This window comes from Typopeltis vanoorti, chromosome 12 (genome assembly GCF_054136105.1).
Source record: "Typopeltis vanoorti isolate ZY-2024b chromosome 12, IOZ_Tvanoo_1.0, whole genome shotgun sequence".
Classification (NCBI taxonomy): Eukaryota; Metazoa; Arthropoda; class Arachnida; order Uropygi; family Thelyphonidae; genus Typopeltis; species Typopeltis vanoorti.
The window spans coordinates 40,113,504-40,140,881 of NC_143560.1; the positions used below are offsets into that span (position 1 = coordinate 40,113,504).

General features: G+C 38.2%; 1 protein-coding gene across 4 annotated transcripts in view; it reads left to right on the forward strand.

Moving 5' to 3' along the window:
• LOC150100723 (interleukin-1 receptor-associated kinase 4-like) overlaps window positions 1-27,378 on the forward strand; it is a 206,311-nt gene that overhangs the window by 172,276 nt on the left and 6,657 nt on the right. Inside the window, exon 9 of one of the 4 annotated variants that reach the window (XM_090402008.1) lies at window positions 21,464-21,590. The exons of the other annotated variants lie outside the window; for them this stretch is intronic. Within the exon in view, the coding sequence (XP_090258134.1) occupies window positions 21,464-21,502 (39 nt within the window). The 3' untranslated portion in view covers window positions 21,503-21,590. Of the gene's footprint in view, window positions 1-21,463; window positions 21,591-27,378 lie in introns of those variants that run through there. 4 annotated transcript variants of the gene reach the window in all.

Sequence of the window (27,378 nt, forward strand, 5' to 3'; positions counted from 1 at the left end):
GGCCGTATTGGGGGGACATGAGTAAGGGAGTTAGAAGCAGATTTTTTTTGCATGTAGAGAGTTGTGAATGATTGGAATGCATTGCCTGAGAGTGTGATGTCTGCAGAGAATTTGAGTGTGTATAAGGCAAGGTATTATGAACTATCTGTTCAGCTTGATTGGTAGCTTTGTTATATGCTTATGTAAGATAAAGTTTATTGATGTTTAGGCATCATTACAAAATAAATACATAAAAATATTTTATGTTCTTAAAACATCCAGCCACCTTTGATACTCTGTTATGTCATGAAACATTTTTGAAATGTTTTCATTCAAATTTATTTATATGCTAATCAAATTTGTTATGAAAAGACTTAACATCTACTGTGAAACATAACTGTGGATAAATAATCGAGTTGCATTAGATTCATGCCACTTGGATTAATTCACTCTAACACTTTAACTTTAAATAAAACTATTCTTACCTAGAACTTTTTATGAAAAGTTCAAGTGAAGTTAGAAGTACATATGAAATTATATAGAGAGGTTAAGCTGCATTAGGAAGGTTAATATCTATACACAGTTGATATCTTGCAGAAATGAATAAAATATAGAAAAATGTATATTTTATATTATTTGAGTCTTTTATAAAAAAACTTTGAATGATGTTGGACTACTGTTATTTCCTGGTGAATATATTTGGTGGACAATTTTCAAACTTCTGGATTTCAAGTGGTTTGTAAATGTTTGGTTATTTTATATGTGTATTTGAATGCCTAGGAGTTTAATTCTTTATTTGTAATGTGATAATACATACCCTATGTTTAATGGTGTACTGAATAATGTTGCTTTGTAGGCCAAACCAATTGCAGCAACACGTGTTGAGAGGTTTTAAGAGGTTCTAAATAAAAGCTTAGGCCATGTCCCAAGGAAGAAGTTGGTTAATTTTTTTAGACTACTTGGTTTCTGTTTCTAATGCGAAGTATGACATTTGACAAAAACTGATGTAGCAATATATCTGTGTCCTATTACTCTAATTCCAGCTGTCTTCCTTTCTCTCTCTCTCTCTCTCTCTCTCTCTCTCTCTCTTCAATGGAGTGCTGCATGACAATAATAAGAGGTTTGACTTTTTGTATTAGAGTTAAATACTATACAGAGACTGTCTGCTGTACACTCCCTGAGGCTACATATCAGGAATTTGATGATGATGATGACGATGACAACTGTCTAAGAAATGAAATAGCAAACTTAATTAAACTAGGCTAAAGAGCGATTTTTTTCCTAGCAAAATATTATGAACTGAGTATTGAGTTAGCCTCAAAACTGGATATAACTTAATTCATGTGACAAGTCTGAATGTCCCCCCCCCCCTCCAAGGTGTACTGCTTTGTAATGAAAGACTACTTGATACTCCCATCTACACCTAACAGCTTTATGTACACTGATCATACATCATAAATGCCTTTCACTTAAACAAGCCTTGCACAAGTCAGACACTTGAAGAGAAATATTTATATTTTATATTTCTGTAAGAAAGTTGAACCATTAAGTTGCATAATGGCAAATAACTGTTGGATTTCTGCTCAGGACATGGGGTGCTTAAGGGTCAAAGCTGTATAATAATGTGTACTGAGAGGAGACCTCCACATAGCCTTTAAAGGAATGCGGAGAACTGACCAGAGCTTCTGACCTAATGTCCAATCCTCACCTTCTCGTGGTGCACCCTGTTGGGTATCTACCTGGATACTGAACGAATGAGGATGGGCTGCCAATTTGGGATTTAGCTGACCGAATTATATTCTTATTGGCTTAAACCAATATAATTATTAAAAACAACACGTAAGTCCACAGTAATAACTGTAATTAATAAATAAGGTAGATATTTCGTACTAAAAATAATAGTACATCTTCACTGTTACAAACAGATAGGAATAGAATACAAGCAACGAATATTTGGTGGATCACCTATTAAAATACAATGTTGTTGGGAGCTAGGAAATGAAAGAAATTAATAAATAATTAATATTTAAGATAATTAGTTTTTTTAATGATTACATAAAATAAAAGTCTCCCAGATCTTCGAGAGAGAGAGAGAGAGGTAATCATTTCGATTTAAATTCGGTCGGTGTAAAAAAGCTTCACAACTTTCTTTAAAGAGGCGTTCATATTTGAACCTGCATCTATGAAGTAGAATAGCTTTATCCCACTGGATATTATGGGTAGTGGTAATACTGTGTTGTGCTAGACCAGACTTTTGAGGTTTGTTGTAATCAATATAATATTGATGTTCTTTAATTCTTTTTTCCACAGAAAGGCCAGTTTGTCCAAAATAAGAAACATCACATTCACAAGGAATTTTGTAAATGCCAGCCAAAGACAGAGATGACAGTTTAACTTTTGTAGAAGGCAATAAGGAAGAAATTTTGTTGATAGGAATATAAGTGGGAATCAATTGGTACTTTTTTTTTTTAAATTCTACCTATAGGTTCTGAGATTCCTGGAATGTAGAGGATTGGAACCCTGCGAACTGTTGAAGAAACCTTAGGTAATGGAACATAAGATTCAATTATCTATTGGATTTGATTAGGATGGTTAATTATTAGATACCATTAACTTTTTAATGATGGAAAGTTCTTGTTGTAAGATTTCTGGAGAAGAGCAAACTTTATGTGCCCTATTAATTAGAGATTTAAGAATGCCAAATTTTTCAGATGTATGGTGAGCAGACATTTTATGAATGGATCTGCCAGTAAATGTGGGCTTTCGAAAGACGCTTGTAGATAAGGTACCAGAAGAAGTTCGAGTAAGCAGGATGTCCAAAAATTATAAAGTACCAGAATTTTCCTTTTCCATGGTGAATTGGATACGAGGATGAAGGCTATTTATCTGTTGTAGAAAGGTGGAAAGCTCATCTTCAGTATGTGACCAAATGGCAAAAACATCATTGACATAACGATACCAAAGAGATGGTTGAGAGTGAATGGATGAAAACATAGTCTCTTCGAATTGTTTCAAAAAATAGTTAGCCAAAGGCGGAGACAAAGGACTACCCATGGCAGTACCTTCAACTTGTTTGTAGAACTCGTTTTTCCAACTAAAATAACCTGAATGGATAACAAATTCGAAAATTTTTGCGATATCTGGAGGGTAATCTTCATATAATAAATTGACTGTGTCAGCTAATGGGATATTGGTAAACAGAGATACAATGTCAAAACTGACTAACAACTCAGACTCTTTGATTTTTAAATCCTTGATTTTTTCCAGGAAATCTGTTGAATTTTTTATGTAGGATCTTGAATGTCCAGTGAGAGCACTTAAAGAACGAGACAAGACTTTTGCAATTCGGTAAGTGGGAGAATCAATGCAATTCACGATTGGTCGTACTGGATAGCCTTCTTTATGAATTTTCGGGAGACCATATAGAAGAGGAGATCTTCCAAAGTAGATGCGTAATGCGAAATTACGACCAATCGTGAATTGCATTGATTCTCCTAATTTTTACAGTCGTGCATCTCCTTTACCCTTGTATTTAGGGACAAGAGTACTCTCCCTCCATTCCTTGGGTATATTTTCCTGTTGCCAAATTTTCATGAACAGGTCCCACAGCAGGTCAATTCCCTCTTCCCTCAGTGCCTTCCATGCTTCCACTGGAATCCTGTCAGGGCCCACCGATTTTCCATCCCCTCAGAAGGCTGTCCATCTTCTCTGTGAGTCCTTGCATTTTCCTCATTCAAAAGTCCCTCAAAGTATATTCTCCATCTGTTTCTTATGTCCACATCCCTCCATAATACTCTTCCTTCAGCGTCTTTGATCTGCCTCACATGTAAGATTCCTTTGCTGCTTTATTTCTACATTTCACTGTTCGTAAATTTTTCTCTGTCCTTCCTTTGTTTCTAATTGATCATACAGATCTTGATATGCCATGGCCTTTGTCTGTGCCACAACTCTCTTGGCCTCTTGCTTTCTCTCTCTGTACACCTCTCTGTCATCTTCCACTCTTGACTCATCCCACTTCAGTAGCTGTCACTGCCACTTGTACATTATTATTCCACCACCAACCCTCCTTCTGCTCTCAAATCTTACCAGATGTGTCACCAAGCACCTCGATTGCACAGCTCAGGATTACTTTTGAATTATGTTTCCACCAATCCTGTACACTTTCCAATCCATCCGAAATCCTCTCTAACACCCTCTCCCTAAAACGATTCCTCACGCTCTCTTCTTTTAAGCGAAGCCACTTAATTGTCTTCATCCCATGGCTTCTAGAGGTTCTTATCTTCGATCTTATTTTAAAGTCTGCGCACAGCAGTCGGTGTTGCTGTGCCACTTAATCTGTTGGAATTACTTTACAATTTGTCACAACTTAAGATGTTTTCTTCTAGTCAAAATGTAGTCAATTTGTGAACTGTTGTTACCACTCCTAAATGTTATCAAATGTTTTTCCCTCTTATAGAAAAACGAGTTCACAATTGCCAGATCAAACGCTACTGCAAAGTCAACAACCCTCTCTCCTTCCTGGTTCATCATTCCTACTCCGTGGCCACCATGCACCCTTTCACAGTCTCTATTCTGTCTCCCTATGTGTCTGTTCAAGTCTCCTCCAACAATCACCATCTCGTTTTCTTCCAGTTCCCTCATTTCTTCATATACGTTCCAGAACTCATCTTTCTCCTCTGCTGTACAGCCAACTTGCGGGGCATATACACATAATACGACCATCCGCTCTTCTCCAAGACCCAATTTCATTCGCATGATCCTGTCGTTCTGTCTACCTACTTCCAGTACTTCGCCCTTCATTCTGCCACACACCACAATTCCTACACCATTTCTTCCCTCGTTATTCGCTCCAGAGTAGAACAATTTATATCCATCTCCCAGTTCCTTTGCCTTTCCCCCCTATCACCTTGTCTCCTGCACAAATAAAATATCCAACTTCCTCTTCCTCATCATGTCTGCCACCTCTCTTCCCCTTCTAGTCATGTTTCCAACATTCAGTGTTCCCACTCGCAACATCCTCTCCACCTGCAGGGCTCGCTTCTTTAACCGCACCTGCCCTTGATGCGGTAGCCCTCGTTCACTTCTCGCAGCTGTAGGGTGATGTGGCTGTGCGTCGCTTAAGGGGTATGCCCTAGCCCTTATATCATTTTCTCTATGACTCATATCATAGCTAGACCTGGCAGTGAAGTTTTACGACCGGATGCCATTCCTGACATCAACCCTCACCATTTATCCGGGCTTGGAACCAGCACCTATTGAGGCTAGCTTGCCTCCTTCGGTGGCTGCATAAGACGAAATGACTTAGCAAGATAGGAAAGATTCACCCCTAGCCCTCGAATACTCTAATAGCATCAGGGGGAAGGAGCAAGGAGAGGAGAAAGAAGCAAAGAAAGAAAGGAAGGGACTAGTCTACAGAATAATATAACAGATGTATATTACATGAAGTAAGGCATGGTCCAGCATCTGGTACTTCGGGTTTTCCATGCCCGTACTCACTAAAGTGAGCCCTTGAGGTATAAAGCAACTGATACAATGAAAAAGGAAAAAGTTGGTCCTTGTTGGGGATCTAAATAGCAGAGTAGGAAATGATTGTCAGACATACAAAAATGTTTTGGGAAAATTTGGAGAAAAGTGCAAAGCTAATAATAATAGCAAATACCTGTTGGATTTCTGCCCAGGACATGGACTGGTTATTACTAACACCATGTTCTAACATAAAAATGTGCACAAATTCACATGGAGAGAAGAGGCAAGGAATAAGAAAAGTCTCATTGACTATTTTATTGTTGATAGTGATGTTTTTCCACTGGTGCAGGACACCCGAGAGTACAGAGGATTTGAAATTGGAAGTGATCACTATTTAGTCTTGAGCAGGATAAAATTGAATTTCGTATTGAAAAGAGTAACATGTAAGAAAGTTTTAAAGCGAATAAAAGTTGAGCAACTCTCAGATGTGAACTGTAGACTAAAATATACAAACATTATTCAAGAAAAAATGAATGAGTTTGAGAACAGGAATCAAACCTTGGAGATTCAGTGGCAAGATCTGAAGAAAATATTGATTGATTCTGCCAGAGAGGCATGTGGTGAGGTTGTGTGCAAGGATAGAAAATTCAGCACTCCATGGTGGACACAGGAAGTTAAAGAGACAGTGAAGGAAAAGAAGAAAGCATATCAAAAGTTCCTGGCAAATAAGTCAGCTTGTGCTCTTAGAGATTATAGAAACAAATGTAAGAAAGCGAAACACTGTGTAAAACTAGCTAAACAAAAGTCATGAGAGGACTTTGGCAAGAACATAGAAAATAAATATCAACAAGCTGGTAAGATATTATGGAGGTTGTTGAAGAAGCTTAAAAATGGAGGAAAGAGTGCTGTAAAAGGAATTAGAGATGATAAAGCTGACATGAAAAGAGGAGAAAAAGATATCCTTGAAGTATGGAGTAATCACTTCGAAAAATTGCTAAACGAAACAGGCAGTGATAGCACAGTGTTAAAAAACACTCAATCAGCATACAGGCAGGAATACATATCCATACTTGAAGTAGAAAAAGCCATCAAAGGCTTAAAATGTGGAAAGTCAGCAGGAGTAGATGATATTCGACCAGAAATGCTGAAGTATGGTGGTATAAAAGTCTTACAGTGGCTGCACTGTATAGTTCAGAAAACCTGGACAGAGGGACAAATTCCTGATGATTGGAGTAGAGCTCTAATAGTACCCATATATAAAAAAGGAAATAAAACCGAATGTGAGAATTACAGAGTTATTTCCCTACTGAGTGTTCCTGGCAAGATCTATGCAAGTATACTTGAGAAACGGTTGAGTTGTGGAAGAAAAGCTTGGTGAAGAAAAAGCTGGATTCAGGCCAAATAGAGCTTGTCAGGATCAGATCTTCACTTTACGACAAATAGTTGAGAAAGCTTGGGAATATAACAAAGATCTGTATTTAAGTTTTATTGATCTGGAAAAGGCATATGACAAGGTGCCAAGAGAGAAGCTATTCTATACGCTGCAGTTATATGGTGTCAATGGGGCATTATATCAAGCAATACTTAGTCTTTATTTGAGTTGTAAGTCAGCAGTTAGAATTAAAGGAAGTACAGGAAGATGGTTTAATGTTAAATCTGGTGTGAGACAGGGATGTACATTATCCCCTCTGTTATTCATTATCTATATGGATCACATTATGAAGGAAAGTGGTATTAAACATGATATCAAAATTGGAGATGTTAATGTCAGCTCTTTGCTTTATGCGGATGATGTTATACTTCTAAATAAATCTGCTACAAGCTTACAAGATTCCCTGACTAAATTGAATAACTGTTGTAATAGGTATGGTATGAAGGTCAGCAACAAAAAGACAAAGACAATGAAAATAGGTAGAATCATTGAAAATGTCAACTGTGTTGTGAACGGAGAACCTGTGGAACAAGTAAAACATTTCAGCTACTTGGGCACGATTTTTACCGAAGATAGTAAATTAAATATGGAAATAGACAACAGAATCAACAAAGCTGGCATGGTAGAAAGTCAATTGAATAAATTCATATGGAATAAGAGAGAAATTAGTCAGAACACTAAATTAGCTGTATACAAGACAGTGTTGAAACCAGTTTTAACTTATGGATCTGACAGTTGGGTCAGAAGTAAAACACTTGACCAAAGACTAGAGACCACAGATATGAGAGTCCTGAGAAAGATTATAGGCGTGAACAGATGGCATTAATATCAATATCATATTAAAAACGAGGATATTAGGAAAGAACTTGACATTGTCAGCATCCAGGAATGCATTAGCAGAGCTAATCTCAGGTGGTATGGTCACTTAAGCAGAATGGGCGAGGAAAGATTACCAATATAAGTGTTGTTCTCTGCCAGGTTAGCAGGAAAATGAACCAGAGGAAGACCAAGAAATAGGTGGATTGGTATGGTACAAAGTGCCTTAGACGATAGAAATATAAGATCTGATAATATTTGAGTCTTGACAAGTAACAGACTGATTTGGAGGAAAATTGTAGATAGGAAGTTATTAATGATGTAAATTTTTCATGTAGTACTATCATATCCTGTACACCCCTTGAGGGTACAAATCAGGAATTTGATGATGATGATTGCTGTGCTTTGAAATGCTAGCTGTGAAGTTTTCACTCATTTTTTAAGGTTTTAGTAATTACCACATTAACTGACTGTATCCATTTAGGAGTAGAGTATTTTTTTTTAATGTATAGCATTATTTGTGATAATTCTGTCAAAAGTATCTTGATTTGGGAGAGAAGGATGGGGGCTGGATCATGATGAACTTTATAATAAAATTAGTTTAATCCTTTATCCAAGTGTGAGCAAACAAAGTTTGTGCCTGAAGTATCTTCAGGACTAGGATAAAGTGATACAACACCAGGGCAACTCGTTGCAAAGGTGGAGAAAGCTACCAACTCTCCTAACTCAGTATCTCCTATAATGCAAAACACATCTCCTTGCAGATATGTCTAATGTTATGCATTAAAGGAAGGGCCACTACCCAGACTAGTTTCAACCTTTATTGAGGTCTCTTCAGTGGGAGCCAGGCCCTAGTGGAAATACCATACCAGGCAGAAGCATTAGCAGGTCATCTCTACCTATAGGAGTTGCCAAATGGTGTGCCACCCTTTTTTAATAAATTACTCTGGATTTAGAGAAAGATGTTGAAAGTTTATTTTTTCACTTGGTTAGAGTATAATAAAATTAGTTTAATCCTTTATCCAAGTGTGAGCAAACAAAGTTTGCGCCTGAAGTATCTTCAGGACTAGGGTAAAGTGATACAACACCAGGGCAACTCGTTGCAAAGGTGGAGAAAGCTACCAACACTCCTAACTCAGTATCTCCTATAATGCAAAACACATCTCCTTGCGGATATGTCTAATGTTATGCATTAAAGGAAGGGGTTTAGAGAAAGATGTTGAAAGTTTATTTTTTCACTTGGTTAGAGTATAATAAAATTAGTTTAATCCTTTATCCAAGTGTGAGCAAACAAAGTTTGCGCCTGAAGTATCTTCAGGACTAGGGTAAAGTGATACAACACCAGGGCAACTCGTTGCAAAGGTGGAGAAAGCTACCAACACTCCTAACTCAGTATCTCCTATAATGCAAAACACATCTCCTTGCGGATATGTCTAATGTTATGTCCCTTCCTTTAATGCATAACATTAGACATATCCGCAAGGAGATGTGTTTTGCATTATAGGAGATACTGAGTTAGGAGTGTTGGTAGCTTTCTCCACCTTTGCAACGAGTTGCCCTGGTGTTGTATCACTTTACCCTAGTCCTGAAGATACTTCAGGCGCAAACTTTGTTTGCTCACACTTGGATAAAGGATTAAACTAATTTTATTATACTCTAACCAAGTGAAAAAATAAACTTTCAACATCTTTCTCTAAATCCAGAGTAATTTATTAAAAAAGGGTGGCACACCATTTGGCAACTCCTATAGGTAGAGATGACCTGCTAATGCTTCTGCCTGGTATTTCCACTAGGGCCTGGCTCCCACTGAAGAGACCTCAATAAAGGTCGAAACTAGTCTGGGTAGTGGCCCTTCCTTTAATGCATAACATTAGACATATCCGCAAGGAGATGTGTTTTGCATTATAGGAGATACTGAGTTAGGAGTGTTGGTAGCTTTCTCCACCTTTGCAACGAGTTGCCCTGGTGTTGTATCACTTTACCCTAGTCCTGAAGATACTTCAGGCGCAAACTTTGTTTGCTCACACTTGGATAAAGGATTAAACTAATTTTATTATACTCTAACCAAGTGAAAAAATAAACTTTCAACATGATGAACTTTGTTCTGCAGACCCACAGTAACCATTATTTACATGATGCCTGTAATATCGCTCCTTAAGCTCATTAACTGATAAAGTACTCGCAGTCACTGAAATGTCTCTAACCCGTCTGAGTTCTGACCCAAGTATTGTGCTTCTGTCTAGAATGGTAATACTGAGTAATGATCTTTCCATTTTCCTTAATCCTCAATGTGGTCAATTTTTTAGACAAAGTCTATGTTTCACTTCTATACGTCATGACTGGAAGCATACAGCTGTCAAATATTCTTCTTTTAAAAGCTAGATTGGGATGTTTCCTTTGAGTGCCTCACAGTATTTTACAGACGCTATCCAACTAAGCCGAATTCTATGTATAATTTCTTTTTCACAGTCTCCTTCTACTGTGATCTTTTGTCATAGGTAAACAAACATAGGAGGTTACTATATCAATTTCCTGTTGTTCCAATTGTACTGGGGTTTTCTTGATTTATCTCCTATACGTTATTTTTTTTTCTCTTTATTTATATTTAAACATTTATTTTTACTTGCTGCATCATTTCATTGATCATTTGTTGAAGTTCTTCTGCAGAGTTTCCTAAAAGAACAATGTCATCAGCAAATCATAGGTGATTTAGTTCTTTCCCATTAACTATGATTCCTCTGTTTTTTCCAATCCAGATTTTTAAAAATTTCTTATAGGGCTGCTGTAAATAGTTGAGATGAAAAGGCATCTCACTGTCTAACTCCCTTTTTTATAGGAAATTTCATATATGTTTCTGATTTTATAGATGCAGTTGAATTTTTATATATTGTATATGATTAAGTATATCAATTTAAATTTTTTGAATTCTTTGATTTTTAGAGCTTCTAAAATAGCTGAAATTGAGATTGAATTAGATGCCTTTTCAAAATCAAGAAATGCCAGACCAAAGAGTTTTGATATTCGTTTGTCTTTTCAATGATTTGTCGTATTATATAGTGTTGTAATTTTTCTGAATCCTGCTTGTTCTGGAGGTTCACAAAAATCTAATTTATTTTGTATTCTGTTGCTAATGATTTTTGTAAAAATTTTGTATATTGTTGAAAGGGCAGTAATTTTTTAATATCTTTTCTGTTTCTCTTTTTAAAAATTATAATAAGGATAGCATTATTCCAACTCTTTGGTATTATCTTCTGTCTCAGGCAGGATGTATGCATTTTATTTAAATATAGTCATGACTCATTCACCACTTGCTTTCAGAGCTTCTATTGGTATTGCATCTTAACCTAGTGCCTTTCTGCTACTCATGCTACCCCACTGCAGATTGAACTTCTTTTAAAACATATGTATTACCATAATTAAAATTCACCATAATGATCCCTCCTTTTCTGATTAGCCAGACTTTGCCTGTATGTTTCCTTCTCACTGCCTTTCACATTACCAGGTCTATGATAACACTCTACTAAACATTTCATCCTGACCACCTTTACTTCACACCATACTGCTTTGAAACCACTGTCACTATTTTCTCCTTGCATTTCCACCTAAGACAGGCACAATTCCTCTGCCATCATGAACAGCACTCCTCCTCCCTTTGTGTTCTGTCTATCTTTATGAAAAATTACATATCCTCCATCTATATTCTTGTCAGAATGTCATTCTCATCCAATCACATCTCACTTATTTCAACAAGTTTTCGACAAATGAACTTGATCAACGTTACAATTTAATTTTCCTTATTTTGAATACTTCTAGCACTCATAAAAATACACACTAGCTAGTCCCGTTGAAAGTTTATTTTTCACTTGGTTAGAATATAATAAATTTAGTTTAATCCTTTTTCCAAGTGTGAGCAAACAAAGTTTGCGCCTGAAAGTATCTTCAGGACTGGGGGTAAGGTGGTACAACACCAGGATGACTCCTTGCAAAGGTGGAGCAAGCTACCAACACTCCTGTCTCAGTATCTCTCATAATGCAAAACACATCTCCTTGCGGATATGTCTAATGTTATGCATTAAGGGAAGGGCCACTACCCAGACTAGTTTCGACCTTTATTGAGGTAGAATGGGAGTTCATGCCTTTCATCACTGGCCTCTTTAGATTTAAAAAAAGTTGTGCTGAGAGTCAGCCTGATAGTGAGAGAGGAGGAGAAAGATAGAGTGGATAGTAGTAGATAGTTAAAAGAGGCCTCAGTCGATCTACTTGGCCTGACTTAAATGTCAGCACCAAGCAGATCTCCGACATTATCTCCCTCCATCTGTTCTTTTCAGCTCTCCCCGGTCAGTCACCTCTTCAGGTGTCTGCCCGAGGAAAGTGGGGAAAAACAAATGAAAGAAGCACCACATGAAAAAGAGGAACTGGTAAATAACATTAAAAATTACATATAACAATTTGTAAGACAGAACAAAAGAAATAAGAAACTAGGTGAATTCTGAAATTTCAACCTGAATGACCAGTTTAATACTGAGAAGAGCGGGGGCAGAGCCTGACCTGGGTGATGCAGCCCACAAGGAGCTGCACCGCCTCGGTGTAAGCCTTCGCAGCCCAGGTTCTCAGGATACCCCCTCCTGTGTGGAATAGTCATAGACCTTTTTTACAACAAAAATTCTAATCTGAAAGAGGACAAAAAGAAGAAAAAACAAACCAGATTTTTTTTTTTTTTTTTCCATCTGGCAGATCTATACTAGGAATGGACTGACTTGCCAGCATGTTAGGCAAGGTTTAAATCCTCCTGCTGTCTATTTTTGTGGGTTCTAATTATGTGATTGGCTAATTTATCTCTGCAGACATAGTTTAGCATGTAAAGGCCTCTGTACAATGCTAGTCTCACGTCGTCCCCCTACATCAATAAAATCGTTAATCTGTTCAGGAGTGATTTCATTTATGTCCTCGACAAACATATCATTCCATTCTGCGCTGACAACTTTAGGCCCATTTTTTCCTGTGAGTATGAGTTCAATGTCTCCGAATGTTTCTATTGCTGTTCTTAATAGCTTCACATGCTCGGGGAAGTCCTTTAAGAGATGCATTATTGGTGCATTGGCTTTCGCGTGAGGGATCTTTTGGGTTCTGAAGTTGCCTTTATTTTTCCAACTTGTGCTGGACTTCCTTGTTTCGATTTTTTAATATTTACTTCTTCAGGGCTGGCTGGCCTCTTTTATGTGGTTTCTGCATTGTTGATTTCCATATCTACTGCCTCTGTGTCCTCGTCTATTGTGACTGCAGTGATAGTTCCATTTTGTTGGTGCTGCTGGTTATTTTCGGTTGCTACGTCTGTAGTGGCGGTTTGATCGGTGGCCGGTTCCTCCTGCCCTTCATCTCTCCTGGTTGCAGGCTTCTCCACTGGTGTACTTGGCAGTGTTTTGGAGGTGGCGGCATGATTCTTTGTTGTTCCCTCATGCGCAGCCTTCAGGGTGGGGAAATCATTCGGTTCTGCGCCAATGACATTTTTGGCTGTTGTTTCCGTGTTGGGCGTAATAATGCCTCCCAGTTTTTTGGCTAGATTTCTGTCTGGACAGATGTCTATTTTATGGCCGTTAGTGCCGCATTTTAGGCATGCCAATTGGCACTGTGCTAGTGTATGACCCGCTGTTAGGCAGTTCTTACACTTTAACTTCGGGCACTGGGCCCCGAGATGAGTCAGGGCTCCACATTTAAAACATTGCTTCTTTACTCCCGGGTAACTCACCATTACCCTGGCCGACCTGATCATTACAAAATTCGGAACTTCTGTTTTCATCGTTAACGAGAACGTGACTTCTCCCGACATCCATTCAGGGTAGTCAGCGTCTTTGCCTACTTGGACATCTCGTGTGGTTCCCCATTTCGAAAAGACTTGATTAATTATGTCGTTGCCTCCTTCTAGGTATTCCAGAGGGAATCACTCTATTCTCATCTTTTTAGAGATGCTACCAACGACAAAAGGATGGCAAAGTTTCCCTTGACACTCAACCCCTTTGAGTAGTTTCTCTCTTGTTGTTGTATTTTTACAAACTACTTGATATCTGCCACCCCCATAGGGGGTAAAGCCAGAAATATTATCTTCCCCTACGCAGTCATTTAGCGCTTTCGCAAACGTCCTCTTGTGTACACTTGCGTCGATTTCGAACCCAAGGGTTCTTACTCTCAGTAGAGCCGAAGACATACTTCAAAAAAAAAAAAAAAAAGGGAAAAGTAGACCTTTGTACAATCCAAGTCCACAAAAAGACAGACCTGTAGAAAAGGCCAAGCTTTCCCTGTTTGCAAATAAGAAAAACCTGTTACACTTAGGTACAGGGGGAACACAAAGAACCAAAGAAGAAAAAAAAAAACAAAGGGTTCTTGCCAAGGCAGCAGGACTGGAATAGGAGCTCTCTCTCGGGGTCTGGTAACTGGAATCCAAGGCTGGGATACTTTCACTGCAGAGCTGGAACATGGAGCTTTCTCTTGGGGCCGCTAAAGCTGGAACTTGTTTCATCAGTGGGAGCCAGGCCCAAGTGGAGATACCAGCCAGAAGCATTCGCAGGTCATCTCTACCTATAGGAGTTGCCAATTGGTGTGCCACCTTTTTAATAAATTATGCTGGATTTAGAGAAAGATGCTGAAAGTTTATTTTTCACTTGGTTAGAATATAATAAATTTAGTTTAATCCTTTTTCCAAGTGTGAGCAAACAAAGTCTGCGCCTGAAAGTATCTTCAGGACTGGGGGTAAGGTGGTACAACACCAGGATGACTCCTTGCAAAGGTGGAGCAAGCTACCAACACTCCTGTATCAGTATCTCTCATAATGCAAAAGATGGAAGAGACCTCAATAAAGGTTGAAACTAGTCTGGGTAGTGGCCCTTCCCTTAATGCATAACATTAGACATATCCGCAAGGAGATGTGTTTTGCATTATGAGAGATACTGAGACAGGAGTGTTGGTAGTTTGCTCCACCTTTGCAAGGAGTCGTCCTGGTGTTGTACCACCTTACCCCCAGTCCTGAAGATACTTTCAGGCGCAGACTTTGTTTGCTCACACTTGGAAAAAGGATTAAAATAAATTTATTATATTCTAACCAAGTGAAAAATAAACTTTCAGCATCTTTCTCTAAATCCAGCATAATTTATTAAAAAGGTGGCACACCAATTGGCAACTCCTATAGGTAGAGATGACCTGCGAATGCTTCTGGCTGGTATCTCCACTTGGGCCTGGCTCCCACTGAAGAGACCTCAATAAAGGTCGAAACTAGTCTGGGTAGTGGCCCTTCCCTTAATGCATAACATTAGACATATCCGCAAGGAGATGTGTTTTGCATTATGAGAGATACTGAGACTGGAGTGTTGGTAGCTTGCTCCACCTTTGCAAGGAGTCATCCTGGTGTTGTACCACCTTACCCCCCAGTCCTGAAGATACTTTCAGGTGCAAACTTTGTTTGCTCACACTTGGAAAAAGGATTAAACTAAATTTATTATTATTATTACTAGCTAGTCCCATTCACCCTACTTCTCAGATATGACTCCTCCATCCCCCCCCCCTCCCCATTAGCTATTCCTTTGTATCATCACTGATATTATAACTCTACTCAGACTTAAATGTTATCCCTACATCCTTGACTATATTAACCTTTCTTGCACACTCATTCACATCCATTCCTGAAACCATCATCAACACCAGCGTTTCCTATATTTTTCCTACAATGGAACACTTCACAAATCCTGAAATTTTCATGGAACACCTTGGTTATTTTGTAATGTATTAATAATTAATTATGGCATAATCATAAAGAGTATTAGTACATTTATATACACAGTATGATATGTTGATAAATATAAAATTATATTTAAATCAGTTATCAATCACTGGACTAATGAAATCTTGTAGCATATTGTAGTTTTCTCAGGCCAACATTATTAAATTAATTTGTGCTGATTTTCATTGACATATCCCATTCTGATCACCAAAAATTTATAATATTATTATAAGTACTTATGAGTGAATGCAGACTTTTTCTCCTGTGTGCTGGTAATTTCCCCCGCCTTTTGTACATCCTGGAGATTGCTTTATAAGTTGCTTGATAGGATGAATCACTATCTGTTGTGTCATAAACACCTTCAATAAGAGATTTCTTAACACCAAAATTAAACAAAATCCCTTGTCTCTTATTCATATTAAAATTTAAATCTGTAGGCCTGTTACTTTTAAAAAATCACGGCACTATGGTTTCAAAACAAGCACTTTCATCCTACAATACGAACTTGCGAAGAAAGTATTCAGTATTACTAGATTTGAGAACCGGATACAGACTACCTTGATCTTCAATTTCGGTGGAAATATTTTCTTTAAACTTCCTTGCTGATTAGTCACTAACATTTGCAACACAGATATTATTTTGTTCAATTTTGAGAACAGAGGATACCCCACCAATTGTTGTAATCGGCTTGCAGGCAATTTTTATGACTGGTCATAAACAGTGGTATTCCCTTTGCCGAATTACTTCCATGTTTAAAAATACATGGCTTGGTCACTGACATCATGGAACACTTATTCACTTTCCGTGGAACGCAATTTGGGAAACCCTGATCTACACTTCTCACGCAATGTCTCTTTCTCCACTCTGACTCCCTCCTTCATTTCTGCAGTTATCTTATATTCCTTCTTTATTATTCTCTTCTTTCAACTCTCCATTTGCAAACTCTTTTACTTTTACTCTCCTGCTCTTTCACAACAGCTCTTGCTTCCTCAGGTCATCCATTCACTTCAATCATTACTTTGCCTTTAAAAAAGAGACCTTAGACAGTGAGATGCCTCACTCCAAATCCATGTTGACTCACCACAAATCTATTTAAATGTAGCCCATCTGTTTTACACAACTCAAATTCATCCCACACGTTTACAAAATGAACTCTATTCTCCTCACACAACTCTGCTACCATTCATAATCTTCAATCGCCTTCTCAACTCATCCTTATCATACCTGGGCAACATGCTGACTACATTCCCATCACACTGTTATCTTTTGCTCTCCTTAACAGTCTCCTGACATCTATTCTTGCATTCTCCTTGTTAACAATCAAATCATTTGTGCTAACAACCACTACCAACTATTTTGCTTGCCTATTCCTATTATCCAGTGCTTGAATCATTCGATATCTCTTTCAAAAGACCATTTTTCGAACCATTCTTCCTCACATTTCTATGCAAATCTGTAATTCTTTATAGTTTATTCATCATATTTTTATCTCTTGCCTCATATTTACCATCTCTGCTTTCTTCTCTTCGATTACTTTATCACTGCCATTCACACCAGTTGCATTTTCACTACCTTATTCATCCACTGTCTTGTCACTAACTCACCACCATTTATGCCCACTGTCTTACCACTTACTGCTACTAACTCTCTGCCTTTCATGCACTCAACCATACTGTCAACCCTGCTTGCTTCTGTAGCTACATCCATGATCTTTTGCCTGCTACCATTTACATTCGATGACATCTCATAATCCATGAGCATGTTACACGTCTTGCACACCCAAACTCTCTCATCTCTCCTATTAATCTCTCCATACAAATATCTTTGATCTCTCTCTCTCTCTCTCTCTCTCTCTCCCTCCCCAAGCATACATATTGATTCACGGCACCTCACTAATATTTAAAAAATCTATACCACTTGCATTTGTCTTTCACGCCTATCTATGTCTCACAACTATTTTGCTCTCACTCAAAGTTACACACAAGTAAAACAAAGAAATTTATTTAAGACACAACTTTAACTAAACTGAACACTGTTTACTTATCACAGTTATCATACAACAATATTTAAATAAATTATCTATTATGCCACGTGTAATTATCTAAAGATTATCTATTATGCCACAATGCAGTTTTCAGAGATGCTGATTGACATTAGTCTGTTTACAGCATCTGCTGAAATATTTCTAAACATGTATGAACATCTGATTTAAATTTTCTTTGACATAGAAAAGCTTACGATACAGGAGATATGATATATTTAAGCCTTCTATGTCTCTATCAATCATGCAACAGTGCAAAAGTTGTACAGTATAAAATCCTAAACAAGAGAAACAGTGGCTTAACTTTTCTACAAATAGATTAGTATCACATGATTGACCATTGATTAAGGAGAAACTGAAAAGAGCACTTATACTCTGTCATGCCAGTGCCTTATGGCCTGATGACATCAAGGGAACATCTTTAGTTTTTATTAAAAACTTTCTGCCTCACTAAATCTTCCATGTTCAAGTGGAAAGCATGTTATGCTTGCATACTGCCAAGAAGAGGGCATTCCTCAGGGCTCTATCTTAGTGTAACATTCTTTGTTGTTTAAAAAATTTTAACAACAAAGTTGTTAAAACTTTGTTGAAACTTTGTTAAAATTGTTTAACAAAGTAAACTCAGTTACTGAACACCTTCCTCCTCACAGTAGGCAATGCTCTGTATGTTGAAGACTTCACAATTTTCTGTCATTTAACGAGTCACAGAAAGGCAACATCAAGAGGCATTTACCATATACATATATGAGTTCTTAGTAACTGTTTCAAGTTTTCAGCAGAAAAACAGTATCTGTGTACACTTTTTAATCTAACAAATAAGCTTAGGTGTTGATGGTTATTCATGACTTATTTTTCACAGTATTAACAACACCACACACTTTTTTCACAAAGATGTTTTATTAATGCTTATGTTTCGCTGATTTTCAACTCGGCATCATCAGAGCACAACAGACTTGTACATGCGACAGTGAGTGAGTGAAACAATATAATTGCAAAAGACAAAAGATCTAAAGTCCTATTTTTGGCACCCTCTAACGGGAAAAAAAAAAAACAGCTATGCAGAATTTTTTCTTAGGATAACTGTCTCACAAATTTTTGACAAATTAATGCAACCATATTTGTTAAGGCTGGGAAAATTCTTCAAAGCCATTGCTGACTCAAAAAATAACCTTTCAGATCTATAACGACTCCTAAATAGCACATTCGTTTTCCTCCATCTAATCCTGTGTGAAGGAGTGTCCAAAGCATGGTCTGCCAGTCCCAACTTGCCATAGTAATAGTAGCGAATGTATCTTTCATGTTCTTCCAGGCGGATGTTCACTGATCTTCCTGTTTGCCCATAATATGCCAAGTCACAGTCAGAAGGAACTCCATACACTCCTGGGTGTGCTAAAGGGTGAAGTTTATCCTTAGGCGAGCAGATCAGAGTTGCCAGCTTGACATGAAGTTTGAAAGTGGTGCGAAGGCCATGTTTCAACAAAACTTTGGCTATCTTTTCTGATGTACCTCTGATATAGGGAATAGAAATGGTCATGTTGTATTCTTGTGTATTAGGGGAGGGTAGAGTAATCACAGAGTAATAATAAAAATATTATTATTACAAAAGCTATGTAGATGATGTTTGCCATCTGGCCCCATGGACAAGACACTTTAGATGTGTTTGTCATCTATCTAAACAGCCAACACCCCAAAACCCACTTCACAGTAGAAAAAGAATCAAATAACTGTTTACCATTTCTTGACACATTAGTCACCTGCCTTTCAGATGGATCACTATCTTTTTCTATTTACAGAAAGCCTACACACACACACACACACGCGCACACACACACACACACACACACACACACACACACACACACACACACACACACACACACACACACACAGGAAGATACCTACATAAACAATCACATCATCATCCAGTCCAACAGCACGGCATTTTAAAAACACTTACACACAGAGCCAGAGCCATTTGTTCTAACGATACAGCTCTGACCACAGAACTCCAATATCTGCGCCATACATTCTTAGCCAACGGCTACAATCCCTACAAAATAAATAAAATACTATATAGGCCCATTACTCTGCCCTCCCCTAATACACAAGAATACAACATGACCATTTCTGTTTCCTATATCAGAGGTACATTGGAAAAGATAGCCAAAGTTTCGTTGAAACATGGCCTTCGCACCACTTTCAAACCTCATGTCAAGCTGGCAGCTCTGATCCGCTCACCTAAGGATAAACTTTACCCTTTAGCACACCCAGGAGTGTATGAAGTTCCTTGTGACTGTGACTTGGCCTATTATGGGCATACAGGAAGATCAGTGAACATCCGCCTGGAAGAACATGAAAGATACATTCGCTACTATTACTATGGCAAGTTGGGACTGGCAGACCATGCTTTGGACACTCCTTCACACAGGATTAGATGGAGGAAAACGAATGTGCTATTTAGGAGTCGTTATAGATCTGAAAGGTTATTTTTTGAGTCAGCAATGGCTTTGAGGAATTCTCCCAACCTTAACAAATATGGTTCCATTAATTTGCCAAAAATTTGGGAGATGGTTATCCTAAGAAAAACTCCTGCATATAGCTGGTTTTTTTTTTTTTTTTTCGTTAGAGGGTGCCAAAAATAGAACTTTAGATCTTTTGTCTTTTGCAATTATATTGTTTCACTCACTCACTGTCACGTATACAAGTGTGTTGTGCTCTAATGATGCCGAGTTGAAAATCAGCGAAATATAAGCGTTAATAAAACATCTTTGTGAAAAAAGCGTGTGGTGTTGTTAATACCGTGAAAAATAAGTCATGAATGTGTACAATTTTACCCAAAACAATCTTCACTCAGATCTAGAGTTAAGGATGGGACAAATTCTTAGTCCAGTAGCTATAGAGGTCAAGTTCTTATGTTTGATTTTTGAGAGAAAGCTTATGCTTCTTACACATATTAATCACAAAGAAAAAAGTGCAAGAAATCATTGAATGTTATCCTCTATAGAATGAGGTACTGATTGATGTTCTTTGTTTCACAAATCTACACTTCTGCAAGGGAGCGTACCCTGCAGTGGTTGGGTCCTGTCTACTGAAGGATATTATTCACTAGTTACTAGCATTTTGCATGTCATTCATTCAAAACCTTTATGTCAAAGCATTTAAACCTTTTTTTCACTTTGCCACTTAACTATGCGCTAATAATAATAAAGTCTTTGTGTAAGCATCCTACATGGGCTAGCATTTTGCCTTAGTTTAGGAATTGCAATATTACATATCTCAAACTATATGAATGTTGACAACATCACCTGCACTGTATGTGATGGTATTCCTCTATAGCAGGTTTTCGCTCCATACAGCTGCTGGTTGTGCCAGCTAAGAAAGTCATGTATTATTTCATCATTAGCACTGAGAAGAGTACTCTAATTTCTTACCTGTCTGTACTAGCAGTTCAAGAATGCAGTAACTATACTACTGAACTGAATGCCATCTAGTTTTCACTTGCACACATAAAACTGCTACCAAAAATGTATGATTTATACAGACTTACAGGCCACATTAAGAAAATTATGGAACAAACTACTGTGTTAGAGTAAAATTGTTCTATAATTTTCTTAATGTATTCTGATCACTGCATAAGCATGAAGGAAAGGATTCTTTACAGGCCACTGTTCTTATGTGCACAATTCACATTCAGTGTTTTATGTTCTATAGATCCTTACTTTTAATCTTTGATTAGTCTGAATTCCTTTCCCCATTAGAATTGAGAGAAACATGACTGTGGCTGCAGCTGCTCTATCACTTCTCACTTTCTCTGCAGTATTTCTTTATTTGTACTTATATTTATGTAACTTTTTGTACTTTTACTTGTATTTATATTATGCTTATTTCTCTAAATAAGTAAATGTTATTTACTTAGTGTTTATTTTTTATTACTTCGTATATTTGGTCACCGGGTTTTCAGAAGGATGAAGAGATGTTGGAAAGGTCCAAAGGCGACTGACTAAGGTAGTTTCTGACCTCTGGAATGTTGAGTATGAGGAAAGATTGAGAAGATATAATTTGCAGAGTCTGGTGGAGATAAGGAAGAGGGGGAGGATATGATAGAGACCTACAAGTTGGTAAGGAGTTGTTATTAGATCAATGGTGGAGAAGTTATTATTATTATTATTATTCAGGCCTAAATGGAGTCAAATGACTCATCGTGGGAGGTCCTTCCTAAGAACATAAAGTCTGTCAAGACTCATCGAGGGGAGGTTCCCACTAAGAAACACAAAGTCTATCATACCACTCCTTAAACTCATTGACCGTTCTCGCCCTCACCACTCTATCAGGCAATGCATTCCACGGCTCAACCACCCTCCATGCAAAGAAACCACTCCTCACCCTCTTGCTCACAGTTTCCTTTCATAACTTCCAGGGATGGCCTCTTGTCATCACTCCTTCCCACCGTTCAACCAAGTGAAAGAACTCCCAGTGTCAACCCTGTAACCACCTCTCAACAGTTTAAAAGTCTCAATCATATCACTTTTTCTTCTTCTATCCACCAAACTCTGCAGTCCACATTCCCTCAGCCGATTCTCATAACTATCCTTGTACAGTCCTGAGACCATCTTTGTCATCCATCTTTGTATCTTTTCCACAGTTAATTTATCCCCTTCAAATCCTGGGGACCAAATCTGAGAACAATAATCCAAGTGTGGTCTGATCAGAGACTTATACAATGGAATGATAACCCTCTTATCTCTGCAGGTCAGTGTCCTTCTCATAATTGCAGCAATCCTCTGTATTACCTTCACCACCTTTGCAATATGTCCCCTAAACTTCAGGTTTCTATCAATCATCAACCCCAGATCTCTTGTCTCCCCCAACTTCCTCCAGTATAACTCCTCCCATAGAGTATGCAGCACCCCATCGATGTTTCCCAAACCTCAAGACCTTACATTTTGCTGCATTAAACTGATACCCCCATTCATTTGCTCATCTATCTATCTTATTCAAATCCTCTGCAGGGCTACCACATCTGCACTATTACTAATAATCCTTCCCAGCTTCGCATCATCCGCAAACAACTGAATATCCCCTTGCAATCCACTGGCAATGTCATTGATATAAAGGTTAAACAATATAGGTCCTAGTACTGAGCCCTGTGGGACCCCACTTGTAACCTTCTGTTTCCTTGAAACTGCTCCACCACACACAACTCTCTGACAGCCAATCCTGAATCCAGTTGACCAATCTGACATCCAGACCCATGTGTTGCAACTTAAATATCAGCTTATCATGTGGCACCCTGTCAAATGCCTTTGCTAAGTCTAAGAAAATTGCAGTATATGCCTTTCCCTCATCTAATGTTCTTGTAACTTTATTATAAAAGGCTAGCATATTGCTAAAACAAGAGCGCCCTTTTACAAATCCATGTTGACTCTCACAGATAACATTACCCACATCTGCCCAGTGCTGTATACAGTCCCTCACCACTTTCTCCAAGATCTTAACAACTACTGATGACACACAGACTGGTCTATAAGTTCTACAGAGAATAGTGGGAGATCAGGGGAGAACCAGCAGTCATCCCTGGAAACTGTATAAAGAGGGTGTGAGTAGGGGAGTGAGAGGCAGGTTTTTTTCGTGCAGAGTTGTGAATGATTGGAATGCCTTACCTGAGAGTGTGGTGTCTGCAAAGAGTTTGAGTGTGTTTAAGACACGGTATGATGAGATGTGTGTGTGTGTGATAAAAGGACCTCCCAGATGAGGCTTTGCCTCCATGAGGTCTTGGGAAATAATAATAATGATATTGCTGTAATCTTTGTAATGGCAGAGTACGTTACTTGGAAAGAAGTCAACGGACACCATAGTGTGAGGAACAAACAGCCATGACGCTCACCTTAATAAGATGTAAGACCTCCTTTTTCTGTGATAACAGCAGCAATCCTGTGGGGCATACGTCTCACAAATGCACAATAGCAATCGATGGGAATTTTGGATCTTTCTTGTAATGAAGTCTTGAACTGTTGTGGGGGCAGACATTCCTTGGCCTCACCCAGTACTCTATTTCATTCCATAGATGTTCAATAGGATTCAGATCAGGGTTCTGTTGAGGCTAGTCAAGTGTGGTGACATTCATGTCTACAAACCACGAAGCTATAGCAGCAGCCTTATGACACAGAGCATTGTCTTGTCGAAAGAGACAGTGGTCAGTTCCATAGAACTGCCAAGTAGGAAGCATTGCATTGTTCAGAATGTTCAGATAGCTCTCAGAGTTCAATGTTCATGGCACTACAAACAGAAGTCCAAGGCCAAACCAAAAAAAAATCAGGACCATACCATTGCACCACCACACCAGTCCATCTCCATAGAGAGAGATGGACAGGTGTGGGTCATTGTGGGACAGATGTAGTGCAAGTCATTGCTCCATAACACAGCTTTCCAGGCTTCCATGTCCCACTTTACATGCTCTTTGCACCACTGCATGTTGGTTTGGGTAATGTGTGCGTGGCTTGCATATTGTGGTCTTACTATGGAAACTCATGTTGTGAGCCTTGGTTCTGAATGCTTTTTGTGTAGATTCATGTTCCAGTTGATGCCCAGAATTCTGCATTCAACATGTCAGCTGAGGAACAGCAGTTTTTACATATTATCCTTTGTAGCACCCACAGTTATTTTTGGTGAGTGTGGTGACATTCTTTGTAGGGTAGCACTTACAGTGGACTCTCTGCGCTTCCATCTCAGCATAGTATCACTGATTATGGAGCTGCGAAAGAGGCATTGTGATAGGATGCCATGTTGCAAACTCCATCAGTTCCTTTCTAACAGCCATTTCACTTGGATACAGTTGCATTGACTTGGGAGCATCATATTGCTCCAATTTATACTGGCTACAAACACATTATTCATTACATGACACGACGCACCTTGCCCATCTGGTGTCTGTTGATTTCTTTCCAAGAAGTGTATTTCTTTGCTGTCCTTGTACCATTAAATGCCAAAACATCTAGTCACTCAACTCTTTCATATCCTCTCACATTCCATACTCATACCTTTTAAATCATTCATACCTAACAAATTTATTAATTCTTTCACTTTGCCTATTTACATTCTAAGCATCACTAGTATTTGTAATTTTTAAACCAAGAAAGGATGTCTCTCTCTCTCACATACACACAACAAGCACATCTCTAATCATTAAAATATCATAAAATATTTTCTTCTTACCCTCCTAAGTTCTTTCTTATTCTTCTCTGTTATGCTATATGCTTTTCCAGTTGCTCTACCTCATGCTTTATGCTGTGAAGGCTTAAACATACAAGAGCGCTATCTCTTTCATTATGACTACCTTGTTATTATCTTCAGCTTTCTTCTCTCACACTTTCTTCATTTGTACTTTGTTTACATTTGTTTATCCTGACATATCTCATTTCTTTTAGTTTATGTGGGTTTCCTGCATGTTGCTGTAGAGGTCCTTCATTTAATTTTTTTCATAAACCCAAGTGGTAAGGAAGTGATTATGCTCTTTTTCCATTGCAAAGTGAACTTTCGTTAGTTTATGTATGATATGTATGTGTCATATGCAAAAGTGCAAGCATGAGAAAATGATTGCACTTTTAGAACATCAGTGATTTAGCTATGACTTATTGTTGAATTCTGAGTTGAGACATGCTTTTTTGTTTTTTGATCATTTCTCTGTTTTTTTTTTTTTGTCCATTATTAATTATGAATTAAAGTTGTTGAAAATAATGAATATGCAGTTAACTCGGAAAATGGAAAGAAAATGATAACACAGATCACTGTGGAAGCCTTTGGCAAAAATACTTAAAATTGAGTGAAAGAGCAAAGATCAATTCATCACTATCAAATTCCTGATATGTATACTCTCCAGAAGTACTACATAATTAACTTTTCATTATTATTAGCATCCTAATAATATATCTATATTTTTTTCAGATTAATCTGTTATTTATAGGTCTCAAATATGGTGAGACCCACAAACTTACCTATTCCATACTATTTTAGATTAGCTTGTGCTCACACATTCTTGAATACTTTCAAGTTTCTTCTAATATCTTAATTTTCATATGATACTGCCATTGGTATAATGTGTGTATCTCCTAATAATAATAATTTTCTCAGAATTCTCATATCTATGGTTGATAGTCTTTCATCAACTGTTTAATTTCTAATCCAGCTCTCACACCTATTAGTTAAAATTGGTTTGTAAACTGTCTTACACAGTGTTAGAATATGAATTGGGCAATGTGTGTGGCTTGCATATTGTGGCCTTACCATGGAAACGCATGTTGTGAGCCTTGGTTCTGAATGTTTTTTGTGTAGATTCGTGTTCCAGTTGGTGTCCAGAATGAATTCTGCAGTCAACATGTCGGCTGAGGAATAGCGGTTTTTACATATTATCTATTTTTACTATTTTGGTTAATTTATAATAAATTCTATACAAATTTATTCAGCAGACTCCACATACCAGCTTTACTTGTTCTGTTATCTACTTATTTAGGTATTTACTTTTTTTATTGCTTTGTGTATTGCTGTAACCTTTGTAATGGCACAGTATACTGCTCGGAAAGAAGTCAACAGACACCATAGTGTGAGGAATAAACAACCATGGCAGCTCCCTTAATGAGATATAAGACTTCCTTTCATTGTAATGACTGCAGCAGTCGTATGGGGCATACTTTCCACAAGCATATGACAACAATCGGTGGGAATTTTGGACCATTCTTCCTGTAGGTATGTAATGAGGTCCTGGACTGTCGAGGGGGAGGCAGCAATCACTTGACCTTACTGATACTCAAGTTCAGCACACAGCTGTTCAATACGGTTGAGATCAGGGCTCTGTGGAGGCTAGTCAAGTGTGGTGACGTTCATGTCCACAAACCATGCGTTTACAGCAGCAGCCTTATGACACAGTGCATTCTCTTGCTGAAAGAGACAATGTCAGTTCCATAGAGCTGCCACAAAGTAAAGAGCATTGCATTGTCCAGAATATTCAGATACCTCTTGGAGTTCATTGTTTGTGGCAACACAAAACAGTGGTCCAAGGCCAAACCAAGATAAATAGGACCATACCCTGGCTGGCTCGTGTGGTTGCTGTTTTACTTTCTTTATAGCCGGCCTGGTTGGCCGAGTGGTTAGCATATCCGCTCTCCAGCCAAAAGTCTGCGGGTTCGAATCCCACCATGGGCATGGATGTTTGCGATTGTCTGTGGAAATGTTAGTGGTGGGCGGTAGATGGCATTGGTGTAGTTGGTGAAGACAAGAGAGTTATAGAGTAGATGCCCTCTCTCGATGAGACTTTGGACTCCCTGGAGGTGTCATGTAATAATAATAATAATAATACCATCACACTGCCACCTCCGAATTTCATAGTTGGGGTTACGCACTCTGGTAAAAGATGTTCACTGGGTATCTGCCACTCCCACAACCATCCATCTGCTCTGTAGAGGGTGCAGCATGATTCATACTCTATAGCATAGCTTTCCAATTGTCCATGTCTCACTGTACATGCTTTTTGCACAACTGAAGATGACACTACATGTTGGTTTGGGTAATATGAGAATGGTATATTGCAGTTCTACCATGGAAACCTATTTTTTTATTTTTTGTTGTTTACTATGTTGTGAGTCTTTGTTCTGAATATTCTTGTGCAGATTCATGTTTCAATCAATGCCCATAACTCTGCATTCAGCATGTCAGCTAACAAATGGCAGTTATACATATTATCCTTTGTAGCATTCACATTCAGTGAGTGTGGTGGCTCATCACTGTGGGTAGCACTTGCAGTTGACTCCCTACACTTCCATTCAGTATTGATATCACTGATTGATGACCTAGGATGACCCAGTTTGTCAACAATTTGCTGAACAG